At 49.8% G+C, this 18,116-nt stretch overlaps 1 protein-coding gene across 5 annotated transcripts in view; it reads left to right on the top strand.

Moving 5' to 3' along the window:
- The window catches only part of gmip (GEM interacting protein), an 88,923-nt gene that overhangs the window by 45,251 nt on the left and 25,556 nt on the right, over positions 1-18,116 (top strand). For 4 of the 5 annotated variants that reach the window (XM_067973173.1, XM_067973171.1, XM_067973174.1 and 1 more), the window contains 5 exons: positions 202-277; positions 1,853-1,922; positions 7,264-7,389; positions 15,361-15,425; positions 16,441-16,551. In XM_067973173.1, coding sequence (XP_067829274.1) covers positions 202-277; positions 1,853-1,922; positions 7,264-7,389; positions 15,361-15,425; positions 16,441-16,551 — 448 coding nt within the window. The remainder of the gene's footprint in view (positions 1-201; positions 278-1,852; positions 1,923-7,263; positions 7,390-15,360; positions 15,426-16,440; positions 16,552-18,116) is intronic. The other variant, XM_067973172.1, reaches the window with a different exon arrangement.

The raw sequence follows: 18,116 nt of genomic DNA, 5'->3' as shown, positions 1-18,116 counted from the left end.
AGTCCATCACCGGCATCTCCACATCATCTTTAATCGTCAACAGTTGAAAATGGGGAAGTTATAGATCATTAATCCCCACCCCCCCCCAACTTCCTCCCTTCCCTCAAACCAGAGCGTCTGGTTCATCCTAAGTAACTGTCGACAAGTCCTTAATCTCTGATAGATTCACACCGTGGCTCTCTCTCTCTCTCTCTCTTACAGCACAGTCGACCTTTTCATGACAGAAACGGGAAACAGCTTCATTTCCCCAGACCCATCTCCAGATGAAGTGATTCCGGTGAGTCCCGAGTGTCTCCGTCATAATCACCGTTGCCAAGAAGACCGGGACACGGCATTCCTGCCCTGTGCCCACAGTCAGATTCCTGGATATTGGAGGCGGGAGTCTGAATAGATGGCACCTTTTCAAAGACACAATAATGCCCAATATTGACCGCTGGCTGAGCCTGTAAGAAACAGTTGGGCCTTGGGGTTATGGAATTGATTTCAACTGTGCGATATTTGGAACCACTGGGCGACCTATGATGTCACCGCTGGGGGAGGGGCTGCCTCTCAAATCTGACGTCTTTTATTAAAATATTAGACGGGAAACTGTTTAAAAATAAAGATTTGATGGGTGGTAAAAGGGATTGGTGCCCAGAATGGTACTGAGGCACACTGATGAGGAAAGTGGGGTTTCTATCTCCAGAAGGGGTTGAGTTGGCTGATCCCAGCTGGATGCTGGAAGGGAGCTACAATTGGCCTTGGGGCTCCCAGATTTTGGAGGGGGGGGGGGCGGGGGGGAGGAAATTATCCACGGAGCCCGCTCCGGATCACCATCCTCCTGGGAAAGTGTGAGGACGGGGTCAGGGCTCGGCTGTGATGCCCTCCCCCACAATCTCGCTCGTGATGAATAGCCAGTTGGGTGAGGTAGTTGTGGGGAAGGAGGGGGTGTGGCGAGGGGGAAATGCTGGCGTGAGGGCAGCCATGCCCAGCAAGAGTAGAAGGGGGCGAGGGAATGGGGGAAAAAATATTCAGGAGGGAATGGACAGCTTGGAGAGAGTTTCATTCAGTCTCTCCTGCCGACAGCCAAAGAGGCAATTGCTCCACCTCCAATCATGCCCCCAGCACCTCCCTTACAGTGACATTGAAGTGTTTGCCTCTTTAAGGTGGGGGCGGTACTTACCCATCGTGCCAACCCTTGCCCTGAATCCTCTACGGATCCTTCTGGGTGCCATTATGGATTGTTCTGCCCCGCACGAGGTATGATAATGTAGATGGCACCACCACTGTAGCCACCATTTTCCTCGCGCGTACTCACCGCTAGCGAGGCTCCACGGGCGAGCGGAGATCGACCCAACGTTTCGCGCCCGCTAATGGGCACACGCAGCTCAACGGCTTTGACGGGACTCATGTTTCACCCGCTCTGGGACTCTAGGCACCCTCTGTGTTCCATATTCCCCTCTCCCATCCATTCCCCCTCCTTCCATCCCCTTTTGGTCCCGTCCAAAGCTACTGACTTGCCGGGGTACAGTTCCACGCCACCAACAGCCCTCACCCACCCCCACCCCCCCATCTAGTTTTAGTGTACGATCCCAGAGTGTAAATGTCAACAGGCTATTCCATCCTGGGAGGCATCATGGTTAATACTTATTTTTCTTCCCTACTCCCTAGTCCAAGGGTACTGAGCCCAACTGTAGTCCCGAGCCCCCCACCCCTCCCAACTACTGCCCTGGCTAAGATCAGCAGACTCCGCCCACGTCAAGGATCGAACCTTGAGGCCTGTGAGGCTAAGTATCACTTAACTAAGATGTTGTGGGACCTGGAGAACAAAGTTTCGGTCAGCGACTCACGTTCTCTCTGTTTTTTCCTTCAGGCGAACGAGGATTTCTTCACGGAATGTCGCGATCACATGATCGAGGAGCAGGATGAATTCCAAACTTCCGGTACAGAACCTGACTGCCTGACGGCTCGTTCCAGGCACTGGTGGGGAGGGGAGGGCTGTTAGGATGGGACGAAGCTGATACAGCAGAGCTTCTGGATCCACCTTGCCCGGCTTGGCACGGTGAATTAATGCATCGCCCAGTGAGTAACTGAACCGTGCCCACCTAGGCGAGCCCCGACAGTGCCCCCCTGCTGGAAAGTGTGAGGCCGCCTTCTGCCCCAGAAGCGAATAGCCCACCACTCACAGCTCTGGAGTTGGTGGAACTGTATGCTAGCAACAGTTGACTCCGAGAAGATTGGGGGGGGAAACAAACCATTGAACTCCAGCAGGAGATAAACTCTCAGGAGTAGGAGGTAAATGCAGAGGGGAAAATTGAGACGAGTATTTTGTGAACGGTTCTCTAAATTTCTGTCGGTTTTGACCCATTCCCATCCTGTGCGAGATCTGCACGCAGACACTTTGGGCGCTAAACTGGGCCGTCTGGCGCCCGTTGTTTCGGCACTCCGCGGCCTCCCGAAGTGCCAAGATGGCGTCTTGGCTGCGCACGCATGTTTCCAGCGTGACATGCGCTGGACGCCATCTTGGTATAGCAGTTAGAGCAGGAGCAGATAACGCACGCTGGAATTGTGTAAAGTAAGGAGAAAATGGATACAATCAGTGTGCAACGCTGATTTAAAGTGATAGACACCATTTTGGGATTTAACGCTCAACTCAACGCACAGTCTTAACCCCGACCATCTGAAAGTGCCTGGAGGACCCCCACCAGTGCTATTTAAAGGGACCATGCAGGATTACAAGTTAGTGGCTGGATTATTGCTTCTGGCTGCTGAGATATTTGTAACTGTTTTTGGAGGTCTCCTAAACTTGAATACTAGGACGCGGGGACATAGCCTAACATTTAGAGCCAGGACGTGCAGGAGTGAAGTTAGGAAATGCTTCTACACACAAAGGGTGGGAGAAGTTTGGAATGCTCTTCTGCAGACGGCAGTTGATGCTAGCTCAATTGTGAATTCTAAATCTGAGACTGATAGATTTCTGTGAACCAAGGGTATTAAGGGATATGGGGCTAAGGCGGATATATGGAGTTAGGTCACAGGTCAACCATGATCTCATTGAATGCCACTGCCACTTGCTGCCTCCTGACATGCTCCACCTTCTCCTGCAAGAAAGCGGGACATGTGTCTGGGTGATGTGCCTGTCGTGGTTGAATAGCTGCCAGTGTGTGTGGCCTGAGAGTTGTGGGTGGGCGGTTTGAAACAGTGGCAATGTGTGAGGGTGAGAGGAAGCATCTGGTTGGAAGAGTTGAGTACTGATGGAAAGAGTTTATTGGTATGTGGGTGATGGGGGTGTAGTGTGTGGTGTAGTTAGTAGGAGACACCACTTGACAGTTGACCTCACTCACCTTGACCACTCATGTCAAAGCATTGAACTTCTTCCTGCACTGTATCCATGTTCATGATGCTGTGCGCTCGGCATTGACTTCGTCCTCTAATGCCTCCCACTGCCTTTTGGGTATATGTCTGGAGGGCCTCTTGGGCCCCCCCCGCAGATATAGGATGTCCCTCCTTCTGTCCACGGACTCTCAGGTGCACGGACTCTTGCAGGCCTGGTTCAAACTCAAATCGGCAGATTGGAGGATGTGGGATTTAGTGGTGCGCAACCTTTATTAACATAACTTATCAGTTTGTAAACATAGGGACGGGACCTGCATCTATGTTTTACGTGTGCCATGCCTGATCTCCGTGCAGACAAATAACAGGTACCAGCTACCTTTAAGAGATTTCTATCAGACAGCCTGCCTTTAAGAGATTGAAGCTCCCCCTGCTGCTGGAAAGTGCGAATTGCATGGAATCCTCATTCAACACTGATTTCCAACTCAGATTGTAGCTCAGTCCTCAGGCCTGATCAAAGTCTCGTCCTGCCTGCGCAGGGACCATCGGGCGCGGGGTAATAGCGGATCGCACTACCCCCGCCCTATCCAAAATTCCCCCTTTTTCTTTTCACTACTCTGTCCTCTCCTCTTCCCCCTCCCCGTTCCCGACCCCTTTTCTCCCTCCAGCCTTCAGTGTGAGTGGATTGAAGGCAGGCACTGTCCCATTTTGTGCTGGACACTGTGTCTAATTTATTTTCTTGCCATCTTGCTCTCATCCTACTCTAGAAAATGTCACCTCTCCACTGTACGATCCCAAGAGTGCTGATAACCCCTTGCTCAGGGGCCCATTCTTCATCTCTGTGCCTAGAGCATCAGCCGAGGCCATTAGCAGTGACCCTGCTGCACCTTCAGCTGAAATGACCTCAGCACAGGCTGGGGATTGAACTCGTGCTGTCCTGCCCTGAATGGCACCGTTACAAATGGACAGTGCATTTACCAACTGAACAATAGGGGAACACGGGCATGTCCCTTTAAAGACCGGGGGAAGGGCAGGAATACAGGGTACACAGTAAATAGGAACGTAGGAACATAGGAACAGGAGTAGGCCATTCAGCCCCTCATACCTGCTCCGCCATTTGATAAGATCATGGCTGATCTGTGATCTAACTCCATATACCTGCCTTTGGCCCATATCCCTTAATACCTTTAAATGCATGTCTCTGACCCGTGCTGTACCTGCCCTGGACGTGTTTGATGGGACAGTGTAGAGGGAGCTTTACTCTGTATCTAACCCGTGCTGTACCCGCCCTGGGAGTGTTTGATGGGACAGTATAGAGGGAGCTTTACTCTGTATCTAACCCGTGCTGTACCTGCCCTGGGCGTGTTTGATGGGACAGTGTAGAGGGAGCTTTACTCTGTATCTAACCTGTGCTGTACCTGCCCTGGGAGTGTTTGATGGGAAAGTGTAGAGGGAGCTTTACTCTGTATCTAACCCGTGCTGTACCCGCCCTGGGAGTGTTTGATGGGACAGTGTAGAGTGAGCTTTACTCTGTATCTAACCCGTGCTGTACCTGCCCTGGGCATGTTTGATGGGACAGTGTAGAGTGAGCTTTACTCTGTATCTAACCCATGCTCTTCCTGCCCTTGGAGTGTTTGAGGGAGCTTTAGTCCGTATCTAACTCTGTACCTGTTATCACAGCCTAAGATCTACACAGGAGCCTGTCCAGTCGTGGGTGAGTGTAGAGCTGGGGTACCCGCTAAATGTATCGCCAGCTTCAACCACCCACCGCTCTGGAACCAGACAGGCGATGCCATCAGTGCCCAAATACTTTGGAACCCAACACTGGAGGCGAGCCTGGCACCAGTCTGGCTGTGATTCCCCGTATCAGCTGAAAACAAGGAAGAAAAAGTGTTTACGAAGTGTAGGCAGAGGTTAATCTGCACGCAGCGTCAGACTATCGGTGAGAGAGTTTGATGAAATTAAAACAGAAAATGCTAACAGAAAATACTGGAAACACTCAGCGGGTCAGGCAGCATCCACTGAGCGAAAAACAAACGTTTCAGGTCGATGACCTTTTATCGGAACAGTTCTAACGACAGGTCATCGACCTGAAACATTAACTCCGTTTTAGGTTTCCAGTATTTTGCTTTTGCTAAAGAGTTTGATGATCTACTTAATGAATTAATCTCAACCAACCATCAGATAGTCACCTCGGTGATTTACAGAGGCTTCCTTTGTCTGACACAGGCATGCTCCTCGTATGAGAGTTACTGACTGAACTGGGCTGTCTGGCTCTCCTGCATTTTTAATGAGTGTTTCAGGGTTTTGGGAGGAGTTAGTCCAGCAGTATCTGGGAATTAATCAGCACACGCCAGCCACAGCCTGGAGCCAATGTGGTGGCCTGTAACAAGACACTATACTCATCGTTAGTGCGATGTGGACAGATAGCAGAACAATAATCCAGACACATTCCTGCTTTGTTTCGAGTGTAAACAATTTTACAACACCAAGTTATAGTCCAGCAATTTTATTTTAAATTCACAAGCTTTCGGAGGCTTCCTCCTTCCTCAGGTGAACGATGTGGTAAAACATCTTGTTTCGAGTGGGTCAGGTCCTCGCTAGCGTCTGACACTCTCTTGCACACGAGCTAACTGGGTTCGGCTACCAAAATGCACACTCATCTACAGAGCAGGAGCCCAAAGAAGTTCATTCAGACTCCCGTCCCCGAGAGCCTGGCCTCAAATTCGGCCCACTCTGAAGGGATGGCAGTCTCTTGGTTCTGTTGGTTGTACAAGAATTTATTTTGAAGGCGCTGGTCCACAAATCAGCTCCTAATTCAAAACTCAGAGAATCTCACTCAGGGACGTGACAGTACATCTTGTGTGGGAGATGGAAATTCTCAGCCGTGGCAGGAGGGGGTCATGCTTTTCAGATTGGGGTTTTATACTGCATCTAATCCTGGGAGTGTTTGATGGGACAGTGTAGAGGGAGCTTTACTCTGTATCTAACCCGTGCTGTCCCTGCCATGGGAGTGTTTGATGGGACAGTGTAGAGGGAGCTTTACTCTGTATCTAACCCTGTACCTGCCCTGGGAGTGTTTGATGGGACAGTGTAGAGGGAGCTTTACTCTGTATCTAACCTGTGCTGTACCTGACCTGGGAGTGTTTGATGGGACGGTGTAGAGGGAGCTTTACTCTGTATCTAACCCATGCTGTCCCTGCCATGGGAGTGTTTGATGGGACAGTGTAGAGGGAGCTTTACTCTGTATCTAACCCATGCTGTCCCTGCCATGGGAGTGTTTGATGGGACAGTGTCGAGCCTGATTTTTGTCCTTTTCCAGTGGGCAGCTGCCGATTTCCACCGAAAATGGCTAAGAGCTGACTGGTGGGACTGAAATGCCGCCTAGCAGTTAAAATTTACCCAGTCTCTGACTCACACTCCCAGGCAGGTTTACCATTCGCTCCCACCGGGAGTTAATATCGGCCCTTGGGTCTCTGCCTCGCTGTCTCTCACATTGTATGCATCACCCTCCCCTTCTCTATTGCTCACTCTCTCACAGTGTGTTTCTCTCCCTATCTCTTTCTCTCTTTGTCTCACAAATATAATGTGTGTCTCTACCGTTCACCTGAGGAAGGAGGAAGCCTCCGAAATTTGTTGGACTATAACTTGGTGTTGTAATATTGTTTACAATTGTCCTCCCTATCTCTGTTGATCTCTCTCTCACGTACTGTCTCTTGTCTTTCACACACACTCCGTATGTGTCTCTCTTTTGCTGTGTTTTGCAGACAGTCTGCTGGTTAATCCCTTCCTCAGTATCCTCCCTCTGACAGTCATCTCAATGTTTCTACTTAGTGCTGTTAATCTCCTGACGGCCTCGCCCAAGGTCAGGCTCATCGAGGGGCCTGGAGTTGCCTGTCAGGACCTGCTCGTCCAACCTCATGATCCCATTTCCCTTCACTCTCTCTACAGTAGAAGATGCTGATGGAATGCTGGTGAAGTGTGAAGGAGGCGTCGAGTCGGCTCTGCTGTACGCCAAGCTCTGGGCCAAGTACACAAAGGACCTGCTGTCATGGCTGGAGAGGCGGATCTCTGTGGGTGAGTGGTGGAATGGTAAAGGTGCAGTCACTATTTCTGGAGGAGGGGGGAGCTCTTGGTGTTGGTATTAAAGGGGGAGGGGGAGCTCTTGGTGTTGGTATTAAAGGGGGAGGGGGAGCTCTTGGTGTTGGTATTAAAGGGGGAGGGGGAGCTCTTGGTGTTGGTATTAATGGGGGAGGGGGAGCCCTCGGTGTTGGTATTAATGGGGGAGGGGGAGCCCTCGGTGTTGGTATTAATGGGGGAGGGGGAGCTCTCGGTGTTGGTATTAATGGGGGAGGGGGAGCTCTCGGTGTTGGTATTAATGGGGGAGGGGGAGCTCTTGGTGTTGGTATTAATGGGGGAGGGGGAGCTCTCGGTGTTGGTATTAATGGGGGAGGGGGAGCTCTTGGTGTTGGTATTAATGGGGGAGGGGGAGCCCTCGGTGTTGGTATTAATGGGGGAGGGGGAGCCCTCGGTGTTGGTATTAATGGAGGAGGGGGGAGCTCTCGGTGTTGGTATTAATGGGGGAGGGGGAGCTCTCGGTGTTGGTATTAATGGGGGAGGGGGAGCTCTTGGTGTTGGTATTAATGGGGGAGGGGGAGCCCTCGGTGTTGGTATTAATGGGGGAGGGGGAAGCTCTCGGTGTTGGTATTAATGGGGGAGGGGGAGCTCTTGGTGTTGGTATTAATGGGGGAGGGGGAGCTCTCGGTGTTGGTATTAATGGGGGAGGGGGAGCTCTTGGTGTTGGTATTAATGGGGGAGGGGGAAGCTCTCGGTGTTGGTATTAATGGGGGAGGGGGAGCTCTTGGTGTTGGTATTAATGGGGGAGGGGGAGCTCTCGGTGTTGGTATTAATGGGGGAGGGGGAGCTCTTGGTGTTGGTATTAATGGGGGAGGGGGAGCTCTCGGTGTTGGCATTACTGGAGGAGGGGGAGTTCTCGGTGTTGGTATTAATGGGGGAGGGGGAGCTCTTGGTGTTGGTATTACTGAATGTTGGGGGGCGTGCACAGGGGTCGGTATTACATTGGAGAGGGCTTCATTGTTGGTATTCCTTGGGGGGGGGGCATCTCAGTGTCGGTATGATTAGGCAGAGTCAACATGGTTTTATGAAAGAGAAATTGTATTTGAGGTTTTTGAGAATGTAACTAGCAGGGTAGATAAAGGGGAGCCAGTGGATGTTGTGTATTTGGATTTCCAAAAGGCATTTGATAAGGTGCCACATAAAAGGTTGTTACACAAGATAAGGGCTCATGGGATTGGGGGTAATATATTAGCATGGATAGAGGATTGGTTAAAGGACAGAAAACAGAGAGTAGGGATAAACGGGTCATTCTCAGGTTGGCAGGCTGTAACTAGTGGGGTGCCGCAAGGATCAGTGCTTGGGCCTCAGCTATTTACAATCTATATTAATGACTTAGATGAAGGGACTGAGTGTAATGTATCCAAATTTGCTGACGATACAAAGCTAGGTGGGAAAGTAAGCTGTGAGAAGGACACAAAGAGTCTGCAAAGGGATATAGACAGGTTAAGTGAGTGGGCAAGAAGGTGGCAGATGGAGTATAATGTGGGGAAATGTGAGGTTATTCACTTTGGTAGGAAGAATAGAAAAACAGAATATTTTTTTAAATGGTGAGAAACTATTAAATGTTGATGTTCAGAGAGATTTGGGTGTCCTTGTACACGAAACACAGAAAGTTAGCATGCAGGAACAGCAAGTAATTAGGAAGGCAAATGGCATGTTGGCCTTTATTGTAAGGGGGCTGGAGTACAAGAGTAAGGAAGTCTTACTACAATTGTACAGGGCTTTGGTGAGACCTCACCTGGAGTACTGTGTACAGTTTTGGTCCCCTTATCTAAGGAAGGATATACTCGCCTTAGAGGCAGTGCAACGAAGGTTCACTAGATTGATTCCTGGGATGAGAGGGTTGTCCTATGAGGAGAGATTGAGTAGAATGGGCTTACACTCTCTGGAGTTTAAAAGAATGAGAGGGGACCTCACTGAAATGTATAAAATTCTTAGAGGGCTTGACAGGGTAGATTCTGAGAGGCTGTTTCCCCCAACTGGAGAGTCTAGAACTAGAGGGCATAGTCTCAGGATAAGGGGTCGGCCATTTAGGACTGAGATAAGGAATAATTTCTTCACAAAGAAGGTTGTGAGTCTTTGGAATTCTCTACCCCAGAGGGCTGTGAATACTGAGTCGTTGAGTATATTCAAGGCTGAGATAGATAGAATTTTGGAATCTCAGGGAATCAAGGGATATGGGGATCGGGCGGGAAAGTGGAGTTGAGGTCAAAGATCAGCCATGATCTTATTGAATGGCGGAGCAGGCTCAAGGGGCCGAATGGCCTACTCCTGCTCCTAATTCTTATGTTCGTATGTTGTACAGGTTAATTGTTTGAACCTAAATTACCATTCGGTGAAGTGAGGAGTAGGAGTCAGGCTTGTAAATGACTCCTACAGAATGACAGAAATTTGTCACTTTTAGTTCTTCATGTTGTCTTTCTGAACCTTTGTCTTATTGCATTTTTTTTCGGTGAATGTTTTGAGTTGTGATGTCGGTTGTTTGGGGGGAGGGAGGACTTTTTTTTCCCCATTTTGGTGCCAGGTATCAGCATCGGCCGCTCCCAGGTGCAGCACTGCCGGCTGTAAAGTTTTACCAACTCCCCTCTGCTGTGCTCCGACAATGTGACATTTACCCTGTCTCACACCTCGCCATCCTTTTGGACTCTGGTGGCGGGTGCCCACGGTGCCTGATTACAGCCAAATTTGCACTGTGGATGAGCAGTACCAATCTGTTGCATCACTCTGCCCTCTCACTTACTAGGATTTTCATTTGCAGGGCTATGGGGAAAGAGCAGGGGAGTGGGACTAATTGGATAACTCTTTCAAAGAGCCGGAACGGACTCGATGGGCCGAATGGCCTCCTTCTGCACTGTATCATTCTATGATTGCTGGGAGGGGGTGCGTGCTCAGGAGTTGGTGTTACTGGGGCCGCTGTACTGTCACTGGGATTTCAGGATTGTGGAATGATGAGAGTAATCTCAGTGGGAGCTGCACTCACAGGGCTCGCGGGTCGGAGAATAGGTTGTTATTTCCTCCCCCGTGTCCTCCCTCTGATTCAGTTTCCTCTCTTGGAGTGCGGGATCACAAAATTACCCGTCGTATGGAAATTACACACAGTGTCCACTCGTTCTGGGATAAAGACCCAGCAGCACGATGCTAGATTCTATCATTCCTAACCTCGGCTGTGACTGGGCAGATTTTTTTTGTACCGGTGTAACACTGGGGTACAGTACTGGTGGGTCCAGGTCTGTCACTGTGTAACACTGGGGTACAGTACTGGTGGGTCCAGGTCTGTCACTGTATAACACTGGGGTACAGGTCCGTCACTGTATAACACTGGGGTACAGGTCTGTCACTCTATAACACTAGGGTTCAGGTCTGTCACTGTATAACACTGGGGTTCAGGTCTGTCACTGTGTAACACTGGGGTAGAGGTCTGTCACTGTGTAACACTGGGGTTCAGGTCTGTCACTGTATAACACTGGGGTTCAGGTCTGTCACTGTATAACACTGGGGTGGATGTCCATTAAATAGACTAGGCCTCCAAGGAGCGAAGAGTCTGAAAAACCCAGCTCACCACTGAGCTGGTGCCCCTGTCTGCACACTGTGTTCTTGATCTTTTCTTGGGGAGTGTTTCACTCTTTGGGTCTGGCTGTTTTGTATTCCACTCGGTCTGTTTAACAGCCTGTCGGCCTGAGTTGGGATTAATGCAGCTCTCAATTAACATTGCTATTCCTGCAGTGTCACTCTAAGGCAAGACATACTGCATTCCTCACAGTGTGGGGAGGGGGGGTGAGAGGGGCATGGACCGCTGTTACCTGTTGCTGTTTTTTTTTGGCGGGGCGGTGGGGGGTAAGACACTATTTTTGGGACGGGGGCTCGAGGTTAGGACCGTAACCGTTCCTAATTTATACGATTCAGCAACTCAATGCAAAGTGGTCAAAATTGTTGACGGCACCAAACTGGGAGGGGCAATGGAATCTGAGGAGGCAGCTCAGTAATTACAGAATGTGGTGGTTAAAATATGTAAGTGGGCAGAACTATGGCAGATGGTGTTTAATACATACCAATGTCAAATGCTACACATAGGAAGGAGAAATAGACCACCCACATACTTTATGATGGCTGTTGAAATAAGTAGGGATGAAGTTGAATTCGATCCAGGAGTCTTTAGTAGACTCAATGGCCCAGGAGTCGGATTACTCAGTGTCTGTTTTTTGGGCAAAAAACGGGCACTGAAGGGTCCAATATTGTGTGCCAGGGTCTTGTGACTGATATGGCCGTCGCCATATTGGACTGTGCTGCTTTCAGGCGTTCCTGATGATGCAAAAGGGCAATTATCACGCTGTTCTCTCGCCCGTTCATTTAGGTCCAATGGTCATTGCCACCACTCAGTTCGTGCCTGATAACGGGCGTGAACGAATTTCCAGGCCAACTTATCCAACCAATGCAATGCAGCAATGAACAAAGCCAATAGGGGGTTTAATTACATCATCGAACCAATAGAATACAAGTCAGAGGAGGCAGTGATCAAACTGTACAGGGCTGTGGTCAGACTCACCGTGGGCACTGGGTCCAGTTCTGGTCAGACCCACCATGGGCACTGAGTCCAGTTCTGGTCAGACCGCTCTGTGGGCATTGGGTCCAGTTCTGGTCAGACCCCACTCTGTGGGCACTGGGTCCAGTTCTGGTCAGACCCCACTCTGTGGGCACTGGGTCCAGTTCTGGTCAGACCGCTCTGTGGGCACTGAGTCCAGTTCTGGTCAGACCGCTCTGTGGGCATTGGGTCCAGTTCTGGTCAGACCCCACTCTGTGGGCACTGGGTCCAGTTCTGGTCAGACCGCTCTGTGGGCACTGGGTCCAGTTCTGGTCAGACCGCTCTGTGGGCGCTGGGTCCAGTTCTGGTCAGACCGCTCTGTGGGCGCTGGGTCCAGTTCTGGTCAGACCGCTCTGTGGGCACTGGGTCCAGTTCTGGTCAGACCGCTCTGTGGGCACTGAGTCCAGTTCTGGTCAGACCGCTCTGTGGGCACTGGGTCCAGTTCTGGTCAGACCGCTCTGTGGGCACTGGGTCCAGTTCTGGTCAGACCGCTCTGTGGGCACTGAGTCCAGTTCTGGTCAGACCGCTCTGTGGGCACTGGGTCCAGTTCTGGTCAGACCCCACTCTGTGGGCACTGGGTCCAGTTCTGGTCAGACCGCTCTGTGGGCACTGGGTCCAGTTCTAGTCAGACCGCTCTGTGGGCACTGGGTCCAGTTCTGGTCAGACCGCTCTGTGGGCACTGATTCCAGTTCTGGTCAGGCCTCACCGGGAGAGTGGTGAGAATGTGGAACTTGCTACCACAAGGAGTAGTTGAGGCGAATAGTATAGATGCCTTTAAGGGGAAGCTGGATAAACACATGAGGGAGAAAGGAATAGAAGGATATGCTGATAGGGTGAGATGAATTAGGGTGGGAGGAGGCTCAGGTGGAGCATAAACACCAGCACAGACCAGTTGGGTCGAATGGCCTGTTTCTGTGCTGTAAATTCTATTTAATTTGCAGCAGTTGCTGGCTTCCCTTGTGTCCAGGGCAGAATAGACTGTCTGCTGTAGCTATCAGGACTCCAGAAGACGGGTCAGTAGCTTTTATCAACAGGACGGCCTTCCATGCCATCAATGTTTAACTGGTGTGTGATTGTAATGATATTTAATACAAAGCAATATTGTAGTGAATTCTTCTGCCACCCAAGTAATGAACACTCACTGCTTTTCTTAAAGGAATGTTTCATAGGAACATAGGAACAGGAGTAGGCCATTCAGCCCCTCGAGCCTGCTCTGCCATTTGATAAGATCATGGCTGATCTGTGATCTAACTCCATATACCTGCCTTTGGCCCATATCCCTTAATACCTTTGGTTGCCAAAAAGCTATCTATCTCAGATTTAAATTTAGCAATTGAGCTAGTATCAATTGCCGTTTGCGGAAGAGAGTTCCAAACTTCTACCACCCTTTGTGTGTAGAAATGTTTTCTAATCTCACTCCTGAAAGGTCTGGCTCTAATTTTTAGACTGTGCCCCCTACTCCTAGAATCCCCAACCAGCGGAAATAGTTTCTCTCTATCCACCCTATCCGTTCCCCTTAATATCTTATAAACTTCAATCAGGTCACCCCTTAACCTTCGAAACTCCAGAGAATACAACCCCAATTTGTGTAATCTCTCCTCGTAACTTAACCCTTGAAGTCCGGGTATCATTCTAGTAAACCTACGCTGCACTCCCTCCAAGGCCAATATGTCATTCCAAAGGTGCGGTGCCCAGAACTGCTCACAGTACTCCAGGTGCGGTCTAACCAGGGTTTTGTATAGCTGCAGCATAACTTCTGCCCCCTTGTACTCTAGTCCTCTAGATATAAAGGCCAACATTCCATTAGCTTTATTGATTATTTTCTGCACCTGTTCATGACACTTCAATGATCAATGTACCTGAACCCCTAAGTCCCTTTGGACATCCACTGATTTTAACATTTACCATTTAGAAAGTACTCTGTTCTATTCTTTTTTGATCCAAAGTGGATGACCTCACATTTGCCTACATTGAATTCCATTTGCCCCAATTTTGCCCATTCACCTAATCTATCAATATCCCTTTGTAATTTCCTAACTCTACTACTCCCATGAGGTGCTCCCCCAGGCGGCTTCAGCAGAGCTGGGAGAAGGCTGCTGTTCAGATGCTCGTGGCTGGTGACTTCTGGGCACTCGAGCCCCTATGGACCCGGTTGCAGACGGCAGCGGCCGAGGGCAGTCTGGCCCAGCTGGGCTTCTGGCGGTTGATATTGGTTGAAGGGGTGGTGAGGAAGCAGATGTGCTGACATCCTGGCAGGGCCCGGTTGCCCGGAAGTGATTGGGGGAGGTGGGGCCCGAGTTTCCCTGGGGGTGGGATGGGCTTGTTCACCTGGAAATGATGGAGGGGGGGATGTTTTCCATGCGGATGGTGGCGTTTATTGGGGAGCGACTAGGGGAGTTGTGTTTACCTGGTGTGGAGTCATTCTGGTTTTTTTCTGTACAGTTGTGTAATCCTTAGTGCCTGCTCTCGCTGGGTTTGGGCCCTTCCACCATGCTCTGGTACCTCATCCCTCCCCAGTTTTTATGTCGATGAATTAGGGTGGGAGGAGGCGCGGGTGGAGCATAAACACCAGTACAGACCAGTCGGGTCGAATGGCCTGTTTTTGTGCTGTAAATTCTATGTAATTTGCAGCAGTTGCTGGCTTCCCTTGTGTCCAAGGCAGACCGTGAAGGCTAGTAGACTATTTGACAACGGTGAACATCACAGCCGAGCCTGTTCAGGCTGATTCTGTCCTAACCCAATGTCCTCAAATGTCCCACCTCCCTGCCCAACGTGGAAGAGGTCACTGGATAGCAATCAGGAGCCCTGGCTGAGTTTGTCTCCCACCCGACCACCAATTCTTGTACCTACTGTCACCACAACTGAGATCAGTAACTCAGCACAGACCAGGATGAAAGCTCATGCCTTCTGCGCTGTTTGGCTGAGTCATTTGGTGATATTAAATTATATATTTAAGGGGAAGCTAGATAAGTACATGAGGGAGCAAGAAATAGAAGGGATATCCAGATGGGGTTAGGGAATAGGGTGGGAGAAGGCTCGGGAGGAGTGTAAACACCGGCATAGACCAGTTGGGCCTGTTTCTGTCTTTCTGTGTGTAAAATTCGATATAATATTGGGGGAGCCCTCACTATCTGTCTTGTTACATTCTATTTTATTCCAGTTCTTTCAATGCTGATGGCTCTCAGGCACAGAACTATCTGCCCTCTTACACGTATCCCTGACCCCATCCCAGCCCCCACTCTCTCTCTCTTTATAATGCAACTCTAGAACAGAAGTGGCTGGAAATCTATTTCCTTCCAGAAGTGTCTATGAGTGATGTCCTTGTTTTGCAGAGAATGAATTCTCAAAGAACGTGATTAAAATGGCCGAGTCGGCCAAGAATGTGATCAGCCAAGAGGTAAGGTGTTCCATGGTATAACATCGAACAGTGTTGTGTTTAGTTGGTTGTTTTAGGCCTGGTGAGGCAGTATACCTCCTCCCCCTTTATTTGAAAGGGGGGATTCAAGGTCAGCTTGGCTCAGTTGGTGCCATTTTGCCTCTTGAGTCAAGAAGGCCCAAGGGAGTGCTGCATTAGTGAAGGGGGCCGTCTTTTGGATGAGACATTGACGGAGGCCCCCTCGGTTCAGGTAGATGTAAAAACTCCCGTAGGACTATTGGAAGGGCAGTGGAGTTCTCCCAGTGTCCTGACCAACATTCCTCCCTCAACCAACAGCACCAAGAATAAATTAACTGGCCATTCGTCTCACTGCTGTTTGTGAGATCTTGTGATGTGACTACAGAGAAGAGTAATGATTCCTTGTACGAGAAACACTTTGAGATGTTTTCTTGCTGAGGCCAGGTTAGCATCACGGTCTTCCCTATGTGTCTACCCTGGTCAGGTCTGAACTTGGATTTGGGTTCGAGTGCCAAGGTTTGACACCCAGAATAGGAGAGGATGTGAGACCTCCAAGCAGCTCAACAACAGGCGGTCATCTGGTCTGTACGAGCTGCGCCTCTCGACTGTCCCCTTTCAATTGGGTTGTCCTGCCATTAAACCACAGCACTCTCTCAGTACTGCACTGAAGTGTCAGCCTGGGTAACATGCTCAAGTCCTGGATTGGGGCTTGAACCCATGACCTAACAGCAGGCACGAGGCGGCAAATTTGGCTTACTTGCCGTTTCTTCACACCGCCCCTTTCGAGTGCCGCGTCAAATTCCAGCCCGTCAGTGCATTGTGGTCGGGGTCTTTCCTAATCGAGGCCTGGCAGAGAGGTTCTCCGCATCTGAACAATAAAATGGAGAGAATACTCTCTGAGAACAGATCCTTTGCCAGGGTGAGTCGTTCAGAATACTGTGGCATATCAAAGATTCTGGAGCTTGCAGGGAGTGATTAAGATGTTTACGGATAACTCATCACCTCCTTGTTCGGACAGAAATTCATGCCTTTCCTATACGTCTATACGATGGCCCTACAGCATGACATCCAACACGGAAAAAGGACGATTGAAACCGGGACTTCACTCCAGCAAAATAAATACATCCAGGTGAGAGCTGTGGTGACGAGTTTCGCTCTGCAGTTAGGGCAGGTGGTCTAATATCACACAGAAACCAGCGTCTTTAACTGCCTGAGTCTTTGACATAGGATTTACAGTACAGAAACAGGCCATTCAGCCCAACTGGTCTATGCCGGTGTTTATGCTCCACACGAGCCTCCTCCCACCCTACTTCATCTCACCCTATCAGCATAACCTTCTATTCCTTTCTCCCTCATGTACTTATCTAGCTTCCCCTTAAATACATCTATTCTATTTGCCTCCTTGTGGTAGCGAGATCCACATTCTCACCACTCTCTGGGTAAAGAAGTTTCTCCTGAATTCCTTATTGAATTTATTAGCGACTATCTGATATTTATGGTTTTGGTCTCCCCCACAAGTGGAAACATTTTCTCTACATCTACCCTTACAAACCTCTTCATAATTTTCAGGTCACCCCTCAGCTTTGCTTTTCTAGAGGAAAGAGCCGCAGCCCGTTCTTGTGTCGAACTGAAGTAATTCAGCAAATAACATTTTGGGATGTGGTATATGAGTAATTTGAGACGTGACGTGTGGTGAGTGTAACAGGATCGGGAGGAACAGGTGGCTTTGGACCTATGGTTCCCAAATCTCTCCATCACTGGGGTTTTCCTCACCTCATGTCTGGGTCTGTTGGAGACTAATTGATCGAGATTGATTGCTCTGATTAGTCAACAATTCCATTATCGTTGTATCATGGGACCACCAGGATGGTAGAAGGGGACTAGATGGACCTTGGTCTTTTCTCGTCTAGCAATTCCTATGTTCCAAAGTACTTGGGCAGCTTCATGTGGTGAGTGCAGAAATTCACAGCATGTGTTGCACAATGTCACAAGTCATTTTCCCTCAACGCAAAGAATAATAATTTGGGGCCTGTTTCAGCACCACCGGTCACTCCAGCTGCTTCCTTTGAACGTTGTCCCATTTGAGAATCAGTTTGGATCGCTGGTAGCCCTCTCACCTTGTGAGTCAGAAGGTCATGGGTTCGAGCCCCACTCAAGGACTCGAGCACATAATCTGGGCTGGCGTGTCAGCGCAGAACGGAGGGAGTGCTGCACTGTTGGAGGTGCCGTCTTTCAGATGAGATGCTAAACCGAGGCCATGCTGCCCTCTCGGGTAGGATGTAAAAGATCCCATGGCACTATTCGAAGAAGAGCAGGGGAAATCTCCTTGTGTCTTGTCCCTCAAACAACACCACCAAAGACTGATTAACTGGTCATCTACCGTTGCTGTTTGTGGGACCTGGCTGTGCACAAGTTGGTCTCTGTATTTGCCTACAAGACAATGGCTACCTTTTAAAGTAGTTCATTGCGCTTTGGGATATCCTGAGGATGTGAAAGCTGTTCCTTTGCCTGGCTAGCCACCTCTGCGTGTCGGTCCCCAGTGACACACTGTGGGTGCCAGTGACTCAATGGGGGTCAGGTCAATGAAGCCTCCATTTTCAAGGTGACTGGTTGGAGCAGAGGGCCTGTAAGGTGTGAATTGATCTATCTGGGTGAAGGGTCAAGGCTCAGAGTACAGGATGGCACGAAGGGCTA

Source organism: Heptranchias perlo, chromosome 37 (assembly GCF_035084215.1).
Source record: "Heptranchias perlo isolate sHepPer1 chromosome 37, sHepPer1.hap1, whole genome shotgun sequence".
Lineage (NCBI taxonomy): Eukaryota > Metazoa > Chordata > Chondrichthyes > Hexanchiformes > Hexanchidae > Heptranchias > Heptranchias perlo.
This window is presented reverse-complemented; position numbering and strand designations above follow the sequence as displayed.